Source organism: Lepidochelys olivacea (assembly GCF_965140295.1).
Source record: "Lepidochelys olivacea isolate rLepOli2 genome assembly, chromosome: 15".
Taxonomy (NCBI): domain Eukaryota; kingdom Metazoa; phylum Chordata; order Testudines; family Cheloniidae; genus Lepidochelys; species Lepidochelys olivacea.
The window spans coordinates 35,024,784-35,045,167 of record NC_140425.1 but is presented as its reverse complement, the minus strand read 5'-3'; the positions used below and the strand labels follow the sequence as shown (position 1 = coordinate 35,045,167).

General features: G+C 47.7%; 1 protein-coding gene and 1 long non-coding RNA gene across 3 annotated transcripts; one reads left to right on the top strand and one right to left on the bottom strand.

Annotated features, from left to right (window-relative positions):
- Positions 1-1,397: 1,397 nt before the first annotated feature.
- Positions 1,398-7,991, bottom strand: LOC311531577. 2 transcript variants are annotated; one of them, XR_014714243.1, is made up of 3 exons: positions 7,508-7,991; positions 5,029-5,103; positions 1,398-3,901 (listed from the first exon to the last, which is right to left on the bottom strand). It is a non-coding gene; the product is annotated as an uncharacterized lncRNA (long non-coding RNA). The 2 variants fall into 2 exon arrangements; XR_014714244.1 differs by lacking the exon at positions 1,398-3,901 and adding an exon at positions 3,927-4,593.
- Positions 7,992-8,488: 497 nt separating this feature from the next.
- XBP1 (X-box binding protein 1) lies at positions 8,489-13,187 on the top strand. Its single transcript, XM_084648851.1, has 5 exons — positions 8,489-8,812; positions 8,966-9,062; positions 9,717-9,848; positions 10,640-10,803; positions 12,850-13,187. The coding sequence occupies exons 1-5, from the start codon at positions 8,607-8,609 to the stop codon at positions 13,037-13,039; spliced, it is 789 nt and encodes a 262-aa protein (XP_084504977.1). The 5' UTR covers positions 8,489-8,606; the 3' UTR covers positions 13,040-13,187.
- Positions 13,188-20,384: the final 7,197 nt, after the last annotated feature.

The window sequence follows — 20,384 nt, the reverse complement described above, 5'->3', positions numbered from 1 at the left end:
GTCGCTAGTCTCCATTGTTTGTATGGAGGTGGATAAACTATGTCTAAGAAGATCTTTCTGCTCTCTCCAGAGGTTGCTCTATACCACATATAATAGCACATCTGGAAACCTGATTATAACACAACTCCATTTTGTAGTTTAGATGGGACTTTTACCATGTTCCTGAGTCATGCTAAAGCTTTAGACAGTCCAAAAGCTAGCCCAGGCGAGCCCTAAATCTTGTGTATGCAGCACTTTTGCCTGAGCCACCTTTGCTCTGCATTGTGGTGTAATGGAAATCCTGCCAGGGAAGCACAACCATTTGGCATACAAATCTGTTTACATGAACAGAGTTTGCAGAAGTTACATGAACAAGTTTGCAGAACTTTCCAGTAAGCTCTTGGATCATACTGAAGCAGCACAACAGCTGGACCACACCTATTAATTCGTTCATACAGCTCTTTCCAAACTTGTGAAATGGGGATGGTGAGAGCCATGTCCCTTGATGTGCTGTGGCTATAGAGAGTGAATAGAGCATTTTACTCTGTGTGTGGGAGTTCAGCCTCCCACCTAAAAGAACACAAGGCCTCTTCTGGGAAGAGACTACCAGAGCAAGAGAATATTTGTCAGTTTCTTTACAATGAAATACTTAAATTTCAGCATAAAAGGGATAGGCTTTGCCTTTATAATATGCATTCCATGGATAGAGGGGTTTATTTTCAGCAGGGTGCCACAAAGTTCCATACTTGGACTGGTGGTTGTTTACTATATTCATGTTATCTGGGAAAATAGGTAAGCTGTGAGGTGGCAAATTTTGAAGATGACACAAAATTACTTAGGTTAGTCAAGACTTAGGGTATGTCTTCACTACCCACCGGGGATCGGCAGACAGCAATCGATCCAGCAGGGATCCATTTATCATATCTAGTCTAGACACAATAAATCGACCCCCGAGCCCTCTCCCGTTGACTCCTGTACTCCAGCACCGCGAGAGGCGCAGGCGGAGTCGACAGTGGGGGAGCGGCAGCAGTCGACTCATTGTGGTGAAGACACCCCAGTAAGTCGATCTAAGTATGTTGACTTCAGCTACGTTATTCATGTAGCTGAAGTTGCGTAACTTAGATCGATCCCCCAGAGTAGACCAGGGATAAGAAGACTGAAAAACTTCAGAGGGACCTAACAAAGCAAGGTGAATGGGCCACACCATGGCAAATAAAAATCAAAGGAGAAAAATGCAAGGTAATGTACATTGGGAGGAATATTTTGAACTCTTAATATACATTACGTGGTTCTAAATTGCCACACAATTACAATCACAAAAGGAGACGGGCATGACTGTGGACAGTGCAAGGAAGTCTGCTGTTCAATATGTAGTAGCAGTCAAAAAAGCAAACAAACAAAATGTTAAGAGTGCTTTAATGAATGGGACTGGAAATAGTGAAATATTACACCATTATATAAATCAATGGAACATCCTCATCTGGAGCTCAGGCCAGTAATGCGTTGAGCACCCTGGCCACAATGCAGCAAAGCACTCAAGCACCTGCTTACCTGTAAATGTGTGAGGAGTCCCACTGAAGTCAGTGGTTAAAGCTATGCATAAATTGAGTGCTTTGCCAGATTGGAGCCAGAGCACTCAGCACCTTGAAGAGTACAGTGCCTGGAATACTGTGTTTGCTTTGGGCCACTCTGTTTTGAATCAGATAGAGCAGAACCAGAGAAATCTTAGCAAAGGTTCAGAGATGGGGGATGAAAATTATAAGGGACCTGGAAAAAATTATACCTGGAGATAGTATGACAAGATTGGGACAGTTTGGTTTAGTGAAAGATGAATACGAGGAGACATGACAAATATATAAAACAATGACTGGTATAGAGAAGATAAATAAGGTACTCCTATTTACCCTTCTCATAACCAGGGATCCTAGAAATCTGTTTGCCATAGAAAAAAGCAAAATTTGTGTTTTTACGAGAATCTGTAGTTTTTATATTTTGTGGAAAAAATAAAAACATATACAATAGAACCCCTTGCCACCAACATACACACAGAACATGGGATATGGACGCTTCAGCCCCGGGTGGCAGGGGTCCAGCTGACAGCCCCACATAGTGGGGCTCCCGCTGTCAGATTTCATTTTAATCATGGAAAAACGTGGATTTTTATGTTTTTTTATCACAGAATTTTGGGATTTTTATCACAGAAAAATAGGATCCCTGCTCATAACACAGGAAAAAAGGGGACACTAAAAGAAACTGAAATGCAACAAATTTAAAACTGATCAAAGGAAATGATTTTTTACATAAAATATACTTCACCTTTGGAACTTACTGTCAGTGGGTGACACTGAGGCCAAGAACTTAAAGTGAACATCCACAGTTCCATTAGACAGCTGCCATGGTTCAGGGCTAGCTGCATCTTTGTCCCCCTTCTGGTCTCTGAGTGCACCCCTCAGTGTCAGGCCTTAAGGCTTTACCTCTACTGGGGAGGAATTAAAAAATTCTCCTTCTCTTCGGGCCCTGGGCTTGAGTAGCCTGCATATCAACTCTGCTGACCCAGCAGGTCTGACTGGGTTCAGAATGTGCGGTTTTTTTCCTTCAGGAGCATATGACCAGTGGTGTCTATGGTGACCAGATGCATGTTTTTCTTACCTAAAGATCTGTAATAATTATTTGTATTACAGTAGTGCATAGAATCCCTAGTCCTGGATCAGGACCCCATTGTCCTAGACGTGATACCAACACGGTCCAGAAAGGCAGTGTCTGTCCAAAGAGCTTACTATCTAAGACAACAGAGAATAGGTGGATATAGACAGATAAGGGAGTACAAAGAAACAATGAGACAGTTTGGTCAGCATGATAGGCAATGGCCTCAGCATAACAGCAACTTAACCATAATCAAGTTTTTTGTAGGCATCATGGAAAAGGGAAGTTTTGAGGAGGGTTTTGAAAGAGGATAATCAGTTACCATCCTGTGAGGGTGACTAGGCAAGTCTAATTTCTTCAGACACCACCACCCCCCAAGCAGCACCCTGTGTCAGTCTGGTCCCCGCAAAAACCTCCCTCCAAGAGTACACCCCCTCCCCGCTTTTGAAAGAGAATTCCCTTTTACATGGCTAGAGTCCTTTTGATCTTCTGGTTCCCAGGCCTTTTCTAGTCCTGGCATTGTCTCTCAAGTGTTTGCTGAAAAATGGCTTATCTTGAGCTATTCTTCTCCCCTTCCTGCTTGTTTTCTTTACAGTCCCCCCTATTAAACTAAACCAGTATACTCATTCAGTAAACATCCCAATAAACAGGTCAACATACAGTTTTCATACATTATTACAGGGCAGCTCCTCTTTCATCCAGAGCCGCCCAGAGGATTCAGGGGGCCTGGGGTCTTTGGCGACGGGGGTCCTTCTGCTCCAGACGTGTTCGGCGGCACTGAAGGACCCGCTGCTGAAGTGCGGCGGAAAATTCTCGTGGGGGCCCCTGTGGGGCCCAGGGCTTGGGGCAAATTGCTCCCCCTTCACCGCCCCCCCCCCCCCCGGCAGCCCTGCTTTCATCACAACAGAATTTTACAAAATGTAGACGGAATATGCCCTCTCATTTCAGGCATAAAATAATCGTTAACAGACAGGGGTAAGGAAGAAACTTCTCTATGGGCAGGTTATTCCACAATTGTCCACTGGGAGGTTTCTTGAATCTTCCCGTGAGCCCTCAGGTACTGGCCATTGTCAAAGACAGGATGCTGGACGGGATGGACCATTGGTCTGATCTGGCAATGCATGTTTCTGTCTCCTCTTTCAATGTGTGTTTGAAGAGAGGTGCTTGGAGAACTGTGTCTCCTAGTGGTGGGTCTTTGCTGTCCAAGATGAATTCACTGTGTCTTGAGATGAATTGACAGAGCTGTGTGAGTACCTCAAAACTAGACACACATGGAATTCTGCAAATCAAGAGTTAGATGCATTTTGGCAGAGCAGTGGGTGGGCCTCAGGTCAAGAACACCAAGAAGTGCTGTAAATCAAGAATGGCTGAAGCTTACCTATTGTCTTCCAATACCATGCTGTTCTCTTGCCAGTGCTATCAGTCCCTAACTCTGGTAAGAACACAATTACAGTCATTTTATTGACCTCCCAGCTCTGATATGGAATGTTTGGGCCATGATACTACAATTTTAAAAATATGGGAGATAAAAAAGGCAATTAAAATAAAAAACAAAATAACTAAGTGTTTAGGCCTGAAACCCAACCAAGTCTTGGAATATCAGACATTCTTACTATCCCTCTGACCAGCTCAAACAGACGTGGGAATGCACAAGCTGTTCAGCTGGACTGAGGCCCGAAGCCACTGTCCATATCATCCTGGATACAGGTTGAGCAAACAGGCTCTTTTCTCAGACAATGCCCTTAAATTCAGATGGATTATTAAAAGTTATGCATCTTCCACACCCTCTCTTCCACTTCTTTCTCACTGCCCGCTTTTCTCTTCTCTCTTCCCCTTCCACTGCTCTCTCCTCTTCTCATGCCACATTCTACTTGTCTATTTCCTCCCACGGCCACCCCTTATAGTAAACAAACCTTCACTCTCCCCACCTTCCTTAAACAAACGGTTGTTTCCTTTTGATACAGTGGCCACCTGGAACACAGCAAATAAGGGACATACCATTAGGAAAAAATGGCTTAATCCATGGCAAAGATTCTATCGCCTTGTTGAGGCTAGGAAATTTTTGCTAAGATAGCCTATGTTGTGGAGCTGAACTAGTGATAACAGGCAAGAGCAATGGTGGGAGAAAACTTGTGTAGATAAGGTGCTGGCAGCTGCCAACTTTCTACACGTCACGTTGTGTAAATCCTGCTCTAAGCAGGGCAGTGGAATAAACGGCATTTGCCACCTGGAACCTTGTCTGCACTAGCAACCCTGCGAGTGCTACGGGGAGGGGTGCTGTACTGGTGTTTGCAACGGTGAGAAAATTTTGCCAAATAAAAAACCAGTGAAGAGACAGCCAGAGAGGAAAAAGACAAGGGGTGGTGCAAATCTGAATTAAACCTGAACTCCTGCAATAAAACCTACCTGGAGATGCTGTGATTCATCAGTTCAAGACTGAGCTTCTGGTGAACTTTTGTTTCTCACTCTTTCACTCTGGTCCTGCAACATAGCCATATAATTATTAGAGACTGTACACGCAGTGGGAGCTACTAGAGTATTTAAAAAAATTGAGTGCATATTTCCTAGGTCAGGCTTCTCCACATTCTGGCTGGTCTCAGTGGTAAGATTACAAGCAAATCAACAAGAACCAAATATATCATTTACTGTGTAAGGGGTTTATTCAGGGTCACAGGGTGTAAGCATTCGGGGGGGTCTGTACAAACTTATGAATTCTGGTTGATATTACAAAGTTGTTATGAAACTTCTGTATGATGAAAGGCCTTTCTGTGTATCCTCCTCTTCTGATAAGCTTTAAGCATGTATCACCCATTGTTAAAGACTATCAGCACCTGAACAGGTCTTACCTGAGGAGAACAAAAGAGCATGCTGGGGAAACCTGTTCCCTCCACTTTTTCTGGGGATTGAGAGAGTAGGAAGTTACCAAGAAGGACAAAGTAAAGTGAAGAAATGACAAAAGCAGAAGGTTATAAAAGTGCTCACGGGGGAAGACTCAGAGAAACACACTGGAAGTTTGGGCAGCGAAGGGGAAGGGAATGAACTAGCCGTGGTCAGAGGAAGCGTGCTTGGGGAGAAGGCTCTGTGCCAGAACTTTGCTAGGCACTGCAAAGGAAGGATCCTGGATAGCCCCAGATTACTCTGACCCCAACCCAAAGAATGCTTCTGGAGTGGTGAAAAAACTGATACAGGGAACTGCATGTAGGGTTGTTTATTGTTGGATAGATCTGTGTATTTTTTGTGCTATTAAAGAATGGTGATTCAGAATCTGGTGCCAGTCTGTCTGTTTGTGTTCAGCATTTACATCTACCATGTGCCCTCTTGAAGAAGTAAACCAGAAGGCTCACTTGTGGGTAAAGTTCTGGGACAGGGTGTGTTTTAAGCTACAGGGAGGGAATCTGAGGGCCTAGCACTGGTTCCCTGGACTGGGCTGTGGGCTTTGTGGTTGAAACACTCAAGAGCAGGTGACAGAGTGTACTCAGAGGCCCTAAGATAGGGACAGTGTAGGGACTCTGTTCTGAGTGTAGAGGCTTAAAATACAGGAGATCCAGCAGCTGGGTTGCCTCACAACAGTCTGGTGAGAGGTCAGGAGAGGGTACTCAACTGCAGTTGTGACAGGTGGCATATTTTGCATCATTATTCACTAATGGGTGTCAAAGTCAATGAAAAATAAATGCCAGAGTCAGAAAAGCCCCATACAACTTGGTTTGCTTTAGTTTGTATACCACTTCAAAAGTTTTGCATTTCTGTTCTCGCCCTCACTAGCTACAAATGTAGGAGAACAGAAAATCTTTGAAAATAAAAGCCACTCAGGAAGATTAAACAAGCTCGTGGTCCAAAACCTTAGTTAATTACTCTGGTTTTATGCAGGCAAAAAGCCCATTGGCTCAGATTCTGAACTGCATCCAATTTGTATGTAATGCAGCTCATCAGGTGAGTGTGGCAAAGGTGGCTGGTTGTACTACACACATCTGTGGCCCCAGGATTCCGAGGCCAGAGAAAATCAGTACAGCCTCAAGGCTGCTCTAGTTTACGCCCAGCTGCCTGAGGCACCAAAGAACTATTCTGGCTGCTGGCTATAACTGGAATGCAAATGTGCTCTGGCTATGCTCCATTTTTCCTGGTCATACCCTGTATGGTGACAGGGCTGAGAGGATTAACTGCTTGCTGTACATCTCCTTGGGATTCCCTTTGTCTGGGAATTCTCCTGTCATAGATGGGTATCCTAGTTTTCCAGCCACATCACAAAGCAGCCAGAGCACTGGTAGGGAATAGGTCAGGATCTGGCCAGTTGACTCTATAGGAGTTTTGATTAAGTCATGACTTCAGGATTTGACTTAATTGCTGAAGTCACCTACAAGACAGCCACTAACATTAGTCTGGACTTTTATTTGAAAATAGCATGGTGTGATGAAACAGGATTTTTTTGGAATGTATTTTAGGAATCTTAGGCATGCCTCAGTTTCCCTCTGTATGTTGCACTGCTACCCAATGGGTGCAAAAGTGTGTGTGTGTGTGTGTGTGCATCCACCCTCACTGTCTGGTTGAATTAACAGTTATTAAAAAAAGTGGCTGAAACAGGCCTAATTCAGCAGAGGTCCAGCAAGACAAAGAGATGTCCCAATGACTGAGCAATCAACAACTAACAGCAGGAAACCCCAGCAAGCAAGACTTGTGAACTGAGCTGGGGAACAAGGTGGCAGGTGACTGGAATGAAGCTGGAAGTCTTGGAGAGACTCAGGAGCCAGGACTAGGGAAACAAGTGGGGGACAACAGAGAGCCAGAGCTCAACACAGCTTGGCTGGCTCATCCTGACACTGGTTTGACCAGGATGGACTAACCCAAGGACTTTCAGATTCTGTACGTCAGGTGACTAATAAATAGTTACCTGTTTTGAAAAGGCTGCCCGTATCGCTGTAAATACTCCTGGAGAGGGTTGCACCGTGACAGGGCACAGTACAAGCTTCCTGCAGGAGTCTGGCTTGCGGGATTCTCTGCAAGCAGCCGAAGGGAGACGGGGACAGCAGATACCGAAGGCGCCGTCTCGGAGTCCTGGAGGCCACGGACCCGCCCCCGTGGGGGTCTCTTGGCCTGGCGCACTAAAGGGGTCACTCCCAGGAGTGTGATGGCAACAGACCCTACCCTGCGGCTCTGTGACACAGCAACCCTGTCAATTATATTGAGATTATTTAGTAAAGTTTCCAGCAGGGTTGCCAAAGCCTCAACCACCCAGAAAGACGAGACTGGCTGTTAATGCCGCTGCCTGCCTCTCAGACCGACTCGGCTCAGCTGGCCGCAGCAAAGCCTGCTTTCGGGACCTGCAATCACGGGAGCCTGCAGCCGCTCCCCCCAGCCCTTTCACCGTCCAGGCGGCCCCCTGCACCCGCCACCCCAGCTCTCCCCCTCCCCGTCGAACAGTCGCGCTTTCCCACGTCTCTGCGACGGCCTCGTTCAGCGCGCTGCGCTGCGGCTGGGGCTCGCGCCCGAGCAGGACGCTGTGCAATGTAAAGACACGGGCCTGCCCCTTCACCGGGGCGCGCGGGGGGGGGCGCGCGGCCAGGACCCCGCAGCGTGCGGGCGCGCGCTGCCCTGGGGAGGCCGCTGCGCACAGCAGGTTGCGCACAGCGAGCGAGCGCACGCAGCACGTGGCGCTGAGGCAGCAAGGCGAGGCAGCCGCACGAGGCAGCCGCACGAGGCGGGCGGCTCAGCAGCGCGTGCGCGGGGACGACTCTCGCCGGCCGCTCGGGCGCGGCACTCGGCGGCTCGGCTGCCCCGCCCTCGGTCTGACGCAATTCATTTGCACTCTGCCCCTTGCCACGGGCCAATCGCATGCTACCCGTCGGACGGCGCTGGCCAATGCGGCCGAGCCACGGTGGCAGAAGCGAGCGGAGCGGAGCGGGGCGGGTGGAACGCGGGGCGCCCAGCGTTCGGCCGTGGAACGCCGGCGGCGCCAGGGTTCTCGGCAGCCGCCCGCCCGCCCGCCCGCCATGGTGGCGCTGCCCGGTTCCGCGGCCCCGCGGCTGCTCCTCATCCCCGGCCACGCAGCCGAGGCCCTGGGCGCCGCGCCCAGCCGGCCCCTCTCCGTGGCGCTCCCGGCGGGGGGCCCGCGCTCGCCCAGCCCGGAGCCGCAGCCGCCGGCCCGCAAGCGGCAGCGACTCACTCACCTGAGTCCGGAGGAGAAGGCGCTGCGCAGGTGAGCGGGGCCGGCGGGTGGGGCCGGGGCCGGCGGGTGGGGCCGGCGGGTGGGGCCGGGCCAGGCTCGGGGGGCGCCGGGGCTCGGGCCGGGGCCGGGCCAGGCTCGGGGGGCGCCGGGGCCGGGGCTCAGGGCTGCGCTGTCTCCCCGCAGGAAGCTGAAGAACCGCGTAGCGGCGCAGAGCGCCCGGGACAGGAAGAAGGCGCGGATGAGCGAGCTGGAGCAGCAGGTGCTGGAGCTGGAGCAGGAGGTAGGGCGCGGGGGGCTCGGGCCGGCCGGCCGGCGGCGGCGGGGGGGGCTCGGGCGGGCCGGCCGGCGGCGGCGGGGGGGGGGGGGGGCTCGGGCGGGCCGGCCGGCGGCGGCGGGGGGGGGGGGGCTCGGGCGGGCCGGCCGGCGGCGGCGGGGGGGGGGGGGGCTCGGGCGGGCCGGCCGGCGGCGGCGGGGGGGGGGGCCCGGGCCGGCCGGCCGGCGGCGGGGGGGGGGGGGGCTCGGGCGGGCCGGCCGGCGGCGGCGGGGGGGGGGGGGCTCGGGCCGGCCGGCGGCGGCGGGGGGGGGGGGCTCGGGCCGGCCGGCCGGCGGCGGCGGGGGGGGGGGGCTCGGGCCGGCCGGCGGCGGCGGCGGGGGGGGGGGGGCTCGGGCCGGCCGGCCGGCGGCGGCGGGGGGGGGGGGGGCTCGGGCCGGCCGGCCGGCGGCGGCGGGGGGGGGGGGGGCTCGGGCCGGCCGGCCGGCGGCGGCGGGGGGGGGGGGGCTCGGGCCGGCCGGCCGGCGGCGGCGGGGGGGGGGGGCTCGGGCCGGCCGGCCGGCGGCGGCGGGGAGGGGGCCCTGCGCCGCACGGGGCAGGCGGCGGGGACGGAGCTGGCTGCTGCGGCCTGCTCCGCTGAGCTCGCCTCTGGGCTTCTTCCAGAACCAGAACCTGCTGCTAGAAAACCAGCTCCTGCGGGAGAAGAGCCAGGGGCTCGCCCTGCAGAACCAGGAGCTGCGCTGCCGGCTGGGGCTCGACGCGCTGCAGACGCAGGAGGAGGAGAGAGCGCCCGAGGTGAGCGTCTGCCCGCTCCCGGAGGGGGACTGGGGCAGATGATCTGCTGGCGGTTCCTGGGTGCCTGCGACCGGCCAGCACCCGATACCTCAGTGGAAGGTGTAAGAAACTCGGAGCGGGTGCGGTGGGATGATCTGCCCTGGTACTAGGTCTCAGCAAGAGGTGACAGATGGGCTTCACGTCCTGAAGCCTGTGAGGCTTAATATCCTTCCAAAATCGTTAATATTGATTGCTGCATAGGGATGGGGGGCTTCTCTTATCTCCACGGAGGGCTTTAAGGGGCTGCTGGCTGGCACCTTGGAGGAAAACTCAGCAGCATTCAAAGAGTTAATTCAGAACCCTTTCAAATCTACATCTCATGCTGGTCTTGGTGTAACCTGCTTTTTATCCTTGCCTGCAAAGTACCATTAAATGTGGCCACAAGAGCGGGTGGTGAATAACCAGTATGTGGCACAAAAGGAAAACAATGGGCTGACAAGGTTAGCCTCCTTCAGAAGATGGTGGTGGATCCAGTGTACTATTAATGGGTGTCTCAGACTGAAGTTAAAGCTCAACCAGAGTGGTATATTTTGAACATGAGTCTTCAACAGTCGTCTCACTTCCAGTCTCTGCAGCGCTGTTCCTTGTTTTGGCTGCTAGCCAAGTGAGGTTGAGATTCAGGCAACAGACTGCCAAAGGATGGTTGCGTGATGACACTCAGTATTGTACCCTTGCAATAAGGGGAAGAACATCAAACAGGCGGTTTGGGAGTCAAAATAATATTGGATAATTAAGCTTCTCTTCTTATACAGGTGGTGATGGAATCACAGGTGGATGAAATCAGGATGGTGACCGGGTCCGCTGAGTCCGCAGCACTCAGACTATGTGTTCCTCTGCAGCAGGTGCAGGCCCAGCAGTCACCCCTCCTGACAGTCTCCACATGGATGCTGATGGCATTGACTCTTCAGACTCTGAGGTGAGCAGCCATTCCATGTTTACAGATCACGAGTTTTCGAAAGAATTACAGCCCAGTGTCTCCAATTCATCAGCTATGGTACTAGGGGCATTAGAATTTGAGCTGTAACACACCAGCAATGTAGTTCAGATAGGCTGGCATATTTCAAAGGTCCAGATGCTCTCAGATACATTTGTGCTTGTGAATCTTGGGCAAAACTGCTGACCTACAAGCTGTGTCCAATAGGTCAAAGACAGGTGGGTGAGGTAATATCTTTTAGTGGACCAACTTCTGTTGGTGAGAGAGACAAGCTTTCAAATTCTGAAGAAGAGGTCTGTGTAAATTTGAAAGCTTGTCTCTTGCCAACAGAAGTTGGTCCATTAAAAGATATCGCCTCCCCCACCTTGTGTCTGAATATTCTGGGACCAACACTGCATATTAGGTATTCTAAGAGACCACTCAACAGGAAGTGGCCTATTAATGCTCCTGCTGTCATAGGACAAAAACAGGACTATAAATTAAGCGGAAGTTAAGTTCATTATTTTGAAGGCAGTTAAATAGTGTACATTATTGTTCCCATAAACATTATCATTCAACTTTTTGCAACATGAAGCATAGACCCCTAGAAATGTAGGACCTTGATAAATTATCTAGTCCCCTGCACTGAGGCAGGATTTAAGGATATCTAGAACATCCCTGACAGGCTTGTCTAATCTGTTCGTAAAAATCTCTTAATAGGGATTCTGTGACCTCCCTTGGAAGCCTAATCCAGTGCTTAATTATCTTTATAGTTAGATAGCTAACCTAAGGCTTTGTCTACACTAGAAATTTTGGTGGTCAAGGATGTGAAAAAACACATCTGACTGACCTAAGTGTCACCAACAAAAGTGCTGGTGTGGACAGCACGATGTTGGCAAGAGATGCTCTCCACTGATACAGCTATTGCAGCTGGTTGAGGGTGGCTTCATTATGCCAGCGGGAAAGCTCTTTTACACTGGGATAGAGCAGCTACACAGGAGACCTTGCAGTGCTGCTGCTGTAAGGTCCGTGGTGCAGACGGTCTAATCTGCAGCCCAGGAGATTAGACTGTTACTACTTGTTCTACCTTCAATGGATATGGAGAACAACTATCTTGTCCTCTATAACCCTTAACGTAATTACTTACCTTCTCCCTACTCAGTCTTTTCTGGAGACTAAATATGTGCAGTTTTTTAACCTTGCCTCATAGGTGAGGTTTTATCACTTCTGTTGCTCTCTTGAACATTCTTCAGTTTGTCCAGATTGCGGCTAACGTGTGGCACCCAGACCTGGACTCAGTTCTCCGTTCTCCAGCGAAGGTCTCACCTGTGCTTAAGAGAGCAGGACACTTGCTTCATATCTTGCATAGTATACTCCTGTTAATACACCCCCAAATATGAGCCTTGTTTACAGCTGCATCACTTGTTGGCTCACTTTCAGTTTTGTGTGCATGTGAAAACCCTGAAAACATGCAATTCTTCAAAGCACATGCTGTATTTCTACTGTAGCTTTGGACAGGTTTTAAGTAGCCTAATATTGTGAAGTCTACTAGTTACTGTTCAACTACTGTCTGTATCCCAGAGTCAGATACAAGGACATGAGACAGCTAAAAGCCAAGGAACAAACAGGTTGAAACAGATAACCTTGTGGTAATGGAAACTACTGCTCAGGCTAGTACCTGGTGCTGACGCTTTATTTCCAGATTTTGCCTTTGTTTGCTGGCTCTACAGAGATTGTAGGCAAAGAAAGCTTTTCGTTCCAATAGTACCCACCACTGTGGGGTACTGTAATGCAAATCAGTAATGTAGAGAACAGTCTAATAGTGCCAGTCAAGCTCCTGGAAGGGTTAATGGACGAGAAAGCTCAGGGTTAAGTAAATGAGCATATCAAAGTACATATGCCATTCCCACTTGTGCTGCCTTTCAGTACTGATCAGGTCTTCAGGTCCTATTGAACTTAACCTACTTGAGGTTGGTTTCAAGGGTAGGTTTGGTTTGTGTACAGTAGTCTGCATGTTCCTTTTAAAATGGTGTGTTTTGTATTCTGCAGTCTGATCTCCTGTTGGGCATTCTGGACAGCCTGGACCCAGACATGTTCCTCCGGTATGGTAATTCAGAGTCATCGTGCTTGGAAAAGCTGGAGGAAGAAATCTGTGGAAAAGAATCAGATTCCTTACCAGCCTCCCCCACTCCCTCTGTGGGGTCCTCATCAGCCAAGTTGGAGGCCATTAATGAACTGATCCGGTTTGACCATGTGTACACCAAGCCCCTAATCTTTGAGATCCCTGCTAAAATGGGCAGCCAAGGTGATATGTTAATGAAAATAGAGGAAGCATCTCTCTCTCCCTCAGAAGACAAGGACCTCCCTGAGTCCCCAGTCTCAGTGAAAGAGGAACCTATAGATAACTTTTTGCCTGAGCTGGGTATCTCAAACCTGCTCTCATATGATCACAGCCTTGAAACCTCTTGCTGTCTGTTGGATGCACGTAGTGACTCTGGATATGAAGGATCCCCTTCTCCCTTCAGTGATCTGCCCTCTCCACTGAGCACAGACCATTCTTGGGAAGATACTTTTGCCAATGAACTTTTTCCCCAGTTGATCAGTGTCTGATTTATTCATTAGTGTTGCATCTCTCTTCTGTGGAGCAACACTTTACAATCTATGCAGGGTAGTAAGAACCATCTCCCCTTTTTCTTAAGCCAGAAGTAAAGTAGATGGCTGTTTCTTAAAGAACATTACTCTTTAAAGTGTTTTCACCAAAGCCAGTATTTTGCTAATTTGTGCCCATCTCAGACTCAGAATACAACTGGGTATAATAGTGCGCTTTGTACCAGAACTTTCTCTTGGAAAGGAAATGGCTAATCTCCTTTCTCAGAGACTAAAAGTAATATCCTCGGAAAGAAACGGGTGCTCTTGTACCTGAACTGTACCTTGCCCCAGTTAGGCAAACCCTCAGTACCTAGGAGAAATTTACTTTGGGGCAGTGAAGGGGGGGTGGGAGGAGGAGTTTAAGTCCTTGTCACAGCAATAGCCTGCTTAGGCAGTGGGGCTATGCTTCCCTCCATGTACAGACAGTGGGCTCAACAGAAGATTAAAAATCTCTTGTAAATTTTACATAACTTACTATGTAAATGCTTATGAAAGTTTTCTATTGCTACTTAGTTTGTGATTTGCTTTCTCCATTTAATATTTAAAAATACCTGTGCAATTAAAAAAGTGCAATGCAGATGTTCTCTATACTTCCATTTTAAAATAACAGCTGGGGGGAGAAGGTCTCTGCTTCTGTGTCAACCTCATACTGCTTACATGGTAAAAGGATGGGTGTTGTAATGGTGCCTGTATTGTACAGACATGAAATGGCTTGTTTCAGTGCTTACCTTCGCAACAGCTCACTGCAGCTGTGGAACAAAACTGGTTACAGGGCCATCGCTGGTCTGATCAGCTATCAAAGCCTTACAGGGGTAGGAGCATGCTACATGTGCTAGAGTACCCATGCTGCTGTTGAGAGCAAAGACTTCAAAGGGTTTGTCTACACTTAAAACACAAGTGTACATATAAAATAAAGGGGTATAAATGAGCTATTACCACTCAAAGAAATCGTAGTCACTATGGATATTTGAAAACATCCACTCAATGTGCAGTTGCAGTCAAAAAAGTTAACACTAGTCAGAATCAGTGGAAAAGAACATAGCATATCACAGTGCCTTTATATAAATCCATGGTACACTTACATCTTGAACACTTGTGGAGAGCTAGTTGCCCCATCTCAAAAAAGATACGGGATTTGGAAAAGGTACAGAAAAGGGCAAAAATGATGAGGGGTATGGAACAGCTTCTATCTGAGGAGAGATTAAGTAGACTGGGACTTTTCAGCTTGGAAAAGAGACAACTAAGGAGGGGATATGAGAGAGGTCTATAAAATCATGATAGGTGCAGAAAAAGTAAATAAGTGTTTGTTAGTTACTCTTCATAACACAAGAACTAGAGATCACCAAATGAAATTAAATAGGTTTAAAACAAACCAAAGGAAGTATTTCTTCACACAATGCAGTCACCATCTGAAACTCTTCACCAGAGGATGTTGTGAAGGCCAAGACTATAACAAGGTTCTAACAAGATAAGTTCATGGAGGATAGGTCCATCAACAGCTCTTAGCCAGGATAAGCAGGGATAGTGTCCAGAGCCTCTGTTTCCCAGAAGCTGGGAATGGGTGACAGGGGATGGATCACTTGCTAATTGCCTGTTTTGTTCATTCTCTCTGAAGCACTTGGCATTGGCCACTGTCAGAAGACAGGTTTCAGAGTAGCAGCTGTGTTAGTCTGTATTCGCAAAAAGAAAAGGAGTACTAGTGGCACCTTAGAGACTAACCAATTTGAGCATAAGCACAAATCACTGAATGCATCCAATGAAGTGAGCTGTAGCTCACGAAAGCATATGCTCAAATAAATTGGTTAGTCTCTAAGGTGCCACAAGTACTCCTTTTCTTTTTGTCAGAAGACGGGATACTGGGCTAGATAGATCTTTGGTCTGATCCAGGATGGCTAGTCTTTTGTTAATGCTTCAGTGTAGACCCTACTGCTGCCCTCAGGAGCCATTCTCCTGTTGGTGTAGGTAATCCACCTCCCTGAGAGATGGTAGGTAGGTTGATGGAAGAATTCCTAGAGATTAGGTTGGTTTAATTATGCTGCTCAGGGCTGTGGATTTTTCACACCCCTGAGCCATGTAGCTGGGCTAACTTAGCCTTTGGGTAGAGACCAGGTCATTGTAAATTCCACATGCAAACTATGATAGGGTAGAGTAGGTAAGGCTAACAATAGTCAAAGCTGCTTTATTCTAGAAAAACTACTGGAGAGTGAAGCAGTTTAGATTAATCTGATCTAAAGCCTCTAGGTTATGTCTACACTTAACTCCTAATAATGGCACAGCTGCAGGAGTGTATGCAAATGGGAGGGGGGTGGCTGAAGGTAGTCCACCTCCCTAAGTAGTAGTAACTAGGTCAATGGAAGAATGCTTCTGTCAAACTAGTGCTGTCTACAGCATAGCCATCTCTCTCCAAGGGTGTGGATTTTTCACACCACTGAAACACAGCTGTGCTAATGTAAGTTTTCAGGGTAGACCAGCCCTAAGTAACAAATCATTACAAAACAATTCCTTCAGCTTGCCATTCCACCTGAGGAAGGGTTTCTTGTGACTTCTATTTTTGCATAATGAGTGCAAGAGCTCCTGTTGGGGTTCTGGAAGGTTTATTCTGTATTTTAGGAAAAATTGTCAGAATGGCCACTAGCAAGAGTTGGTGGCCATACCTTGAGGCTACCAAAAAATTTGTGAGAACCCTTGCACTAGAGTGCTCTTGCTAGGAGCCTCCTGTATTTGAGAGAGATTTGGTCTTCTCTGATTTCTCTCCTCCTCTAGCAAGGAGAAAGTCACTAATCTTTAATAAACCAATAAGTACATTCAAACAATTTCTCCTGTTTAAGGGAGAAAACTTCATACCACATCCAAGCACTTCTGTTTCAAACTCAAATCAGCTGTAGACAATACAGTGTTAAACACTGTAAAGAATGAGTCCATGCCTATTAATTTTATGGGCACATATTTACCAAAGTTCAATTTTTTTTGTTCTGAGCTATTTCTGCAGGAATAAGTGTGGGTGCAGTACTATACATAAACTCCTAATACGAAGATGTGTCTTAAGAGATGAGTGGGAAATTGAGCTAATCAACACTCATGTAGCTTCTGTTACATGGTGAGCATGAATAGGTGGGAGGGCAACCCTATAATCCGCAGCCATGAAGAAAAGCAGGGAGGAGTAGGCTTGACATTCATTAGAGGGACAGGAAGCTTTCCAAGCTTGGATAAAGGGAGACAAGTCAAATTTGTGAGTGAGAGTTGATAGCTGAATCCATGCAAGAAGATGAGGTGTAGGAGAAGACCAGGAGCACCCAACATAATAGGGAAACCACACACACACACACACAGAGGAATATTGATGAGCATGATGAGCAGTGGCTGCAGGAGTGCTTACAAAAAAAAATTGTAAACACTGAAAAGAAGAGCTTGGAGGAGGATAAAGCTTTAGTTTTGAAAATGTTTACAGGGAGCTCCTCCCAACCATAAGGGGCAGCAAGGGAGAAAGCACAAAAGGTGTGCTTGTTTGAAATTTTAACAAGTAGGCAGAGGTTGCTATCACAGGCCAATCAGAGACAGGAGTCAACATCTTGATACTGAAAGATAAATGATAGGCCTTGAAAGTGAAGACAAGTAGCTTATGTTTGATATGATAGAGGAGAGATGCAAAAAGAGGCGTGACAGTTCAGACACTGAGCTGTGCTGCATCCTGAATGGATATGAGCAGGGGAAGGTTACATTTGTGAAGGCGAGAGAGAAGGATGCTGTAGTCATCAAGATGAGAGCTTGCACCTGCTTCTCTCCACAGCCATTAGAAATCACAGATCCCCTTATCCCCACTGCTGTAGGAGTTCCCTAAGCTAGTAGATGTGGCATATACAACATCAGTCACACCATAGGGTTAACAGTTGCAGCTATTTTAAATGTTATTTCACATATGTCAAAAAGAACACATTAAACACTCAAATCCTTCAGATTAGGGGATGGGGAGAGAAAAAAAATCAGATCTTAAAATGTGACTGTAGATAGAGAATCATTACATGAGGGACATGGGGGCCCCAGCAATAAAACAGAAGGGTTGCTATGGGCAGGTTTTCACATTCAAGGTAAGTTTTAAGATCTGTAGGTTTAAAAAAAACCAAACAAAAACAAAAAAGACACCCCAAAGAACAGATAATTTTGTGAGTATGTCAGAAGGGCAGAATTCCCCCCAACAAAATGGACCTTCAGATCTTCTCAACAGACAACCCCTTCCTCCCTCAGACTCTGTCCTTTCAAAATGTACTCCCACAGATCCTAGGCTTGAGGCCAAAAGATTGCAGAAATATCCACTACCTGAAAGTTGCACATGTGAAGTCCCCAGAATTCTGTACGTTGTCCAGAAAAGTACAGTAAGATCAAGAATAGCTCACTGAGGCCATGCAGCCCAACCCACTGCTCTTGTGGCCATGGTCCCTTTCCTGCACAGATGTATATATGAAAAACACCTGGCCTTCAAAGGGCTGTTTGAACTGAAATACTAGACCATATAACTGATGTCACTATGCTGCTTGCTGCTCAGTTGCTGGATTAGTCACATGCAGTTTGCACATTTGATAGGGAGAGCAGCATTCACTTCTGGGAAAGTATTATACAATTGTGACAGTCTCATTATATCCTGAACATCCTTATAACACGAGGTATAGAAAAGTTGGGTGAAAATGACCCTCCCCTACAGAGTTGAAGCAAAGGATTTCCAGCAAGGACTAGAGCTGTTAGTTGCTGTTACCATCTGGAGCTCTCACCATTTCACTCTAGTGACAGCTCTCATTTTAGGTAGAGCTTTTTGTGGTAAACAATACTCCCCTTTACTTACAATAGCATCTTGAGTGAGCTAAAATACTTAAGTTTCACTCACGTGATTTAGCTGAGAGGTTGCATTTCCTATGCATCTGCAGTGGCTCATGACCAGATGAGACACTAGATAAAAGCAGAGGACACAATGGAAAAGTCTTAATTGTCTTAAACACCTTACTAGAAAGCAAGGCATTTATTTTTTAAACAAATCACCACAGCACAGTGAACTGCCAAAAATGAGAAAAAAGTTTTAAGCTGAGCCCTTTAGCTATCTGAACAGCTGCCATAGTCTCTAACATGCCTCCTACAAAGAAAGCCTGTCCATCCTCCCTCAGAAAACTGATGCCCCTACCTGTAGAAACCTGTTCACCCTACTCCCAGACACAATTTAGTATAGTTACCAACCTCTGCTACAGAGCCTCTCATAAGGGAGAGTCCAGGGTGGTCTGCCTTGGCTCCTGTTTACTTACTACCCTCTCCTTGTGGTCAGATTAGCTCCAGCACCCAGATTTAGCTGCATTACATATCATTTGTGATGCTACCTGGAAGGCTTCAAGATGAAAGACATTACAGTAGTGTACAGTATTATTTTCTAAGTTATTAGGCCAACTTTCCCCAGACTTCTCCTCTCCAGTCTCTTACAAGTGTTTATGACAGGGCTGCTGTAGGGGACATGGAAATCCTGGTGTTTCCCTATGAAATCTGAGCAGCTACTGTAATAAGATGGCAAGAGGCAGTTACAGGAAGGCATGAAACAGGTGCGTCTTAAAGCCCATATAGAAAGCAGTAGCTTAAGCATACACATGTCTGAACAACATGCACTCATCTAAAGGGCTAAGTTCTTTCTTCTCCAGAGACTGGATCTACACTAATTAGCCATGTTAGGGAAGGTTAAGCCAGGTTCTCTGCAAAGCAGCTAAAAATTAGAGGGAAACCTGCTTCCACTCAGCTCCATTCAGTTAACGCAGTAACTTTCTCACAGTGCACACGGAGGCAGTCTACTTCGAGAATTTCAAGCAGTTCTCCCACAGTTTATCTAGCACTGGTACAACTTCACCAGTGCCAGCAAGAATCATAGAATATCAGGGTTGGAAGGGACCTCAGGAGGTCATCTAGTCCAACCCCCTGCTCAAAGCAGGACCAATCCCCAACTAAATCATCCCAGCCAGGGCTTTGTCAAGCCTGACCTTAAAAACTTCTAAGGAAGGAGATTCTACCACCTCCCTAGGTAACGCATTCCAGTGTTTCACCACCCTCCTAGTGAAAAAGTTTTTCCTAATGTCCAACCTAAATCTCCCCCACTGCAACTTGAGACCATTACTCCTTGTTCTGTCATCCGCTACCACTGAGAACAGTCTAGAGCCCTCTTTGGAACCCCCTTTCAGGTAGTTGAAAGCAGCTATCAAATCCCCCCTCATTCTTCTCTTCTGCAGACTAAACATCCCCAGTTCCCTCAGCCTCTCCTCATAAGTCATGTGTTCCAGTCCCCTAATCATTTTTGTTGCCCTCAGCTGGACCCTTTCCAATTTTTCCACATCCTTCTTGTAGTGTGGGGCCCAAAACTGGACACAGTACTCCAGATGAGGCCTCACCAATGTCAAATAGAGGGGAACGATTCGAGTGACCAGTGACATGGATCAGTTGACCTTTTTAAATCCATTTTATAATCAGTGGGCCTGGCACCACACTGGGAGGTGATGTTCAACAGGTTATCCACCATGATCCTCAAAGTCTTTTTAGAGTTACTGCTTCCCAGGATGGGTCCCTGATCCTGAAAATATAGCCTACCTACTTTGTTCCTAGATACATACATTTAGCCATATTAAAATGCTTATTGTTTATGCCCAGCTTACAAAGCAATCCAAATGGCTATCACCCTGTCTAATTCACCACTCGCTCAGTCTTTCGATCATCAACAAACATCCTAACTCTATCTTCTCCTCTTTCTGCGATATCAGGATGCTACTGTTCAGTGTCACATACCCATAACACGCAGCCAAGAAACACTGCACTACACCAGCAGAGAAGAGATTTACAGCAGATCCAAGGATTCAATAAGAGAGAGAAAGACAAAACAAACAAAACAGGGAGCCTCTGTTTCTGCCACTGGATTCCAGAGG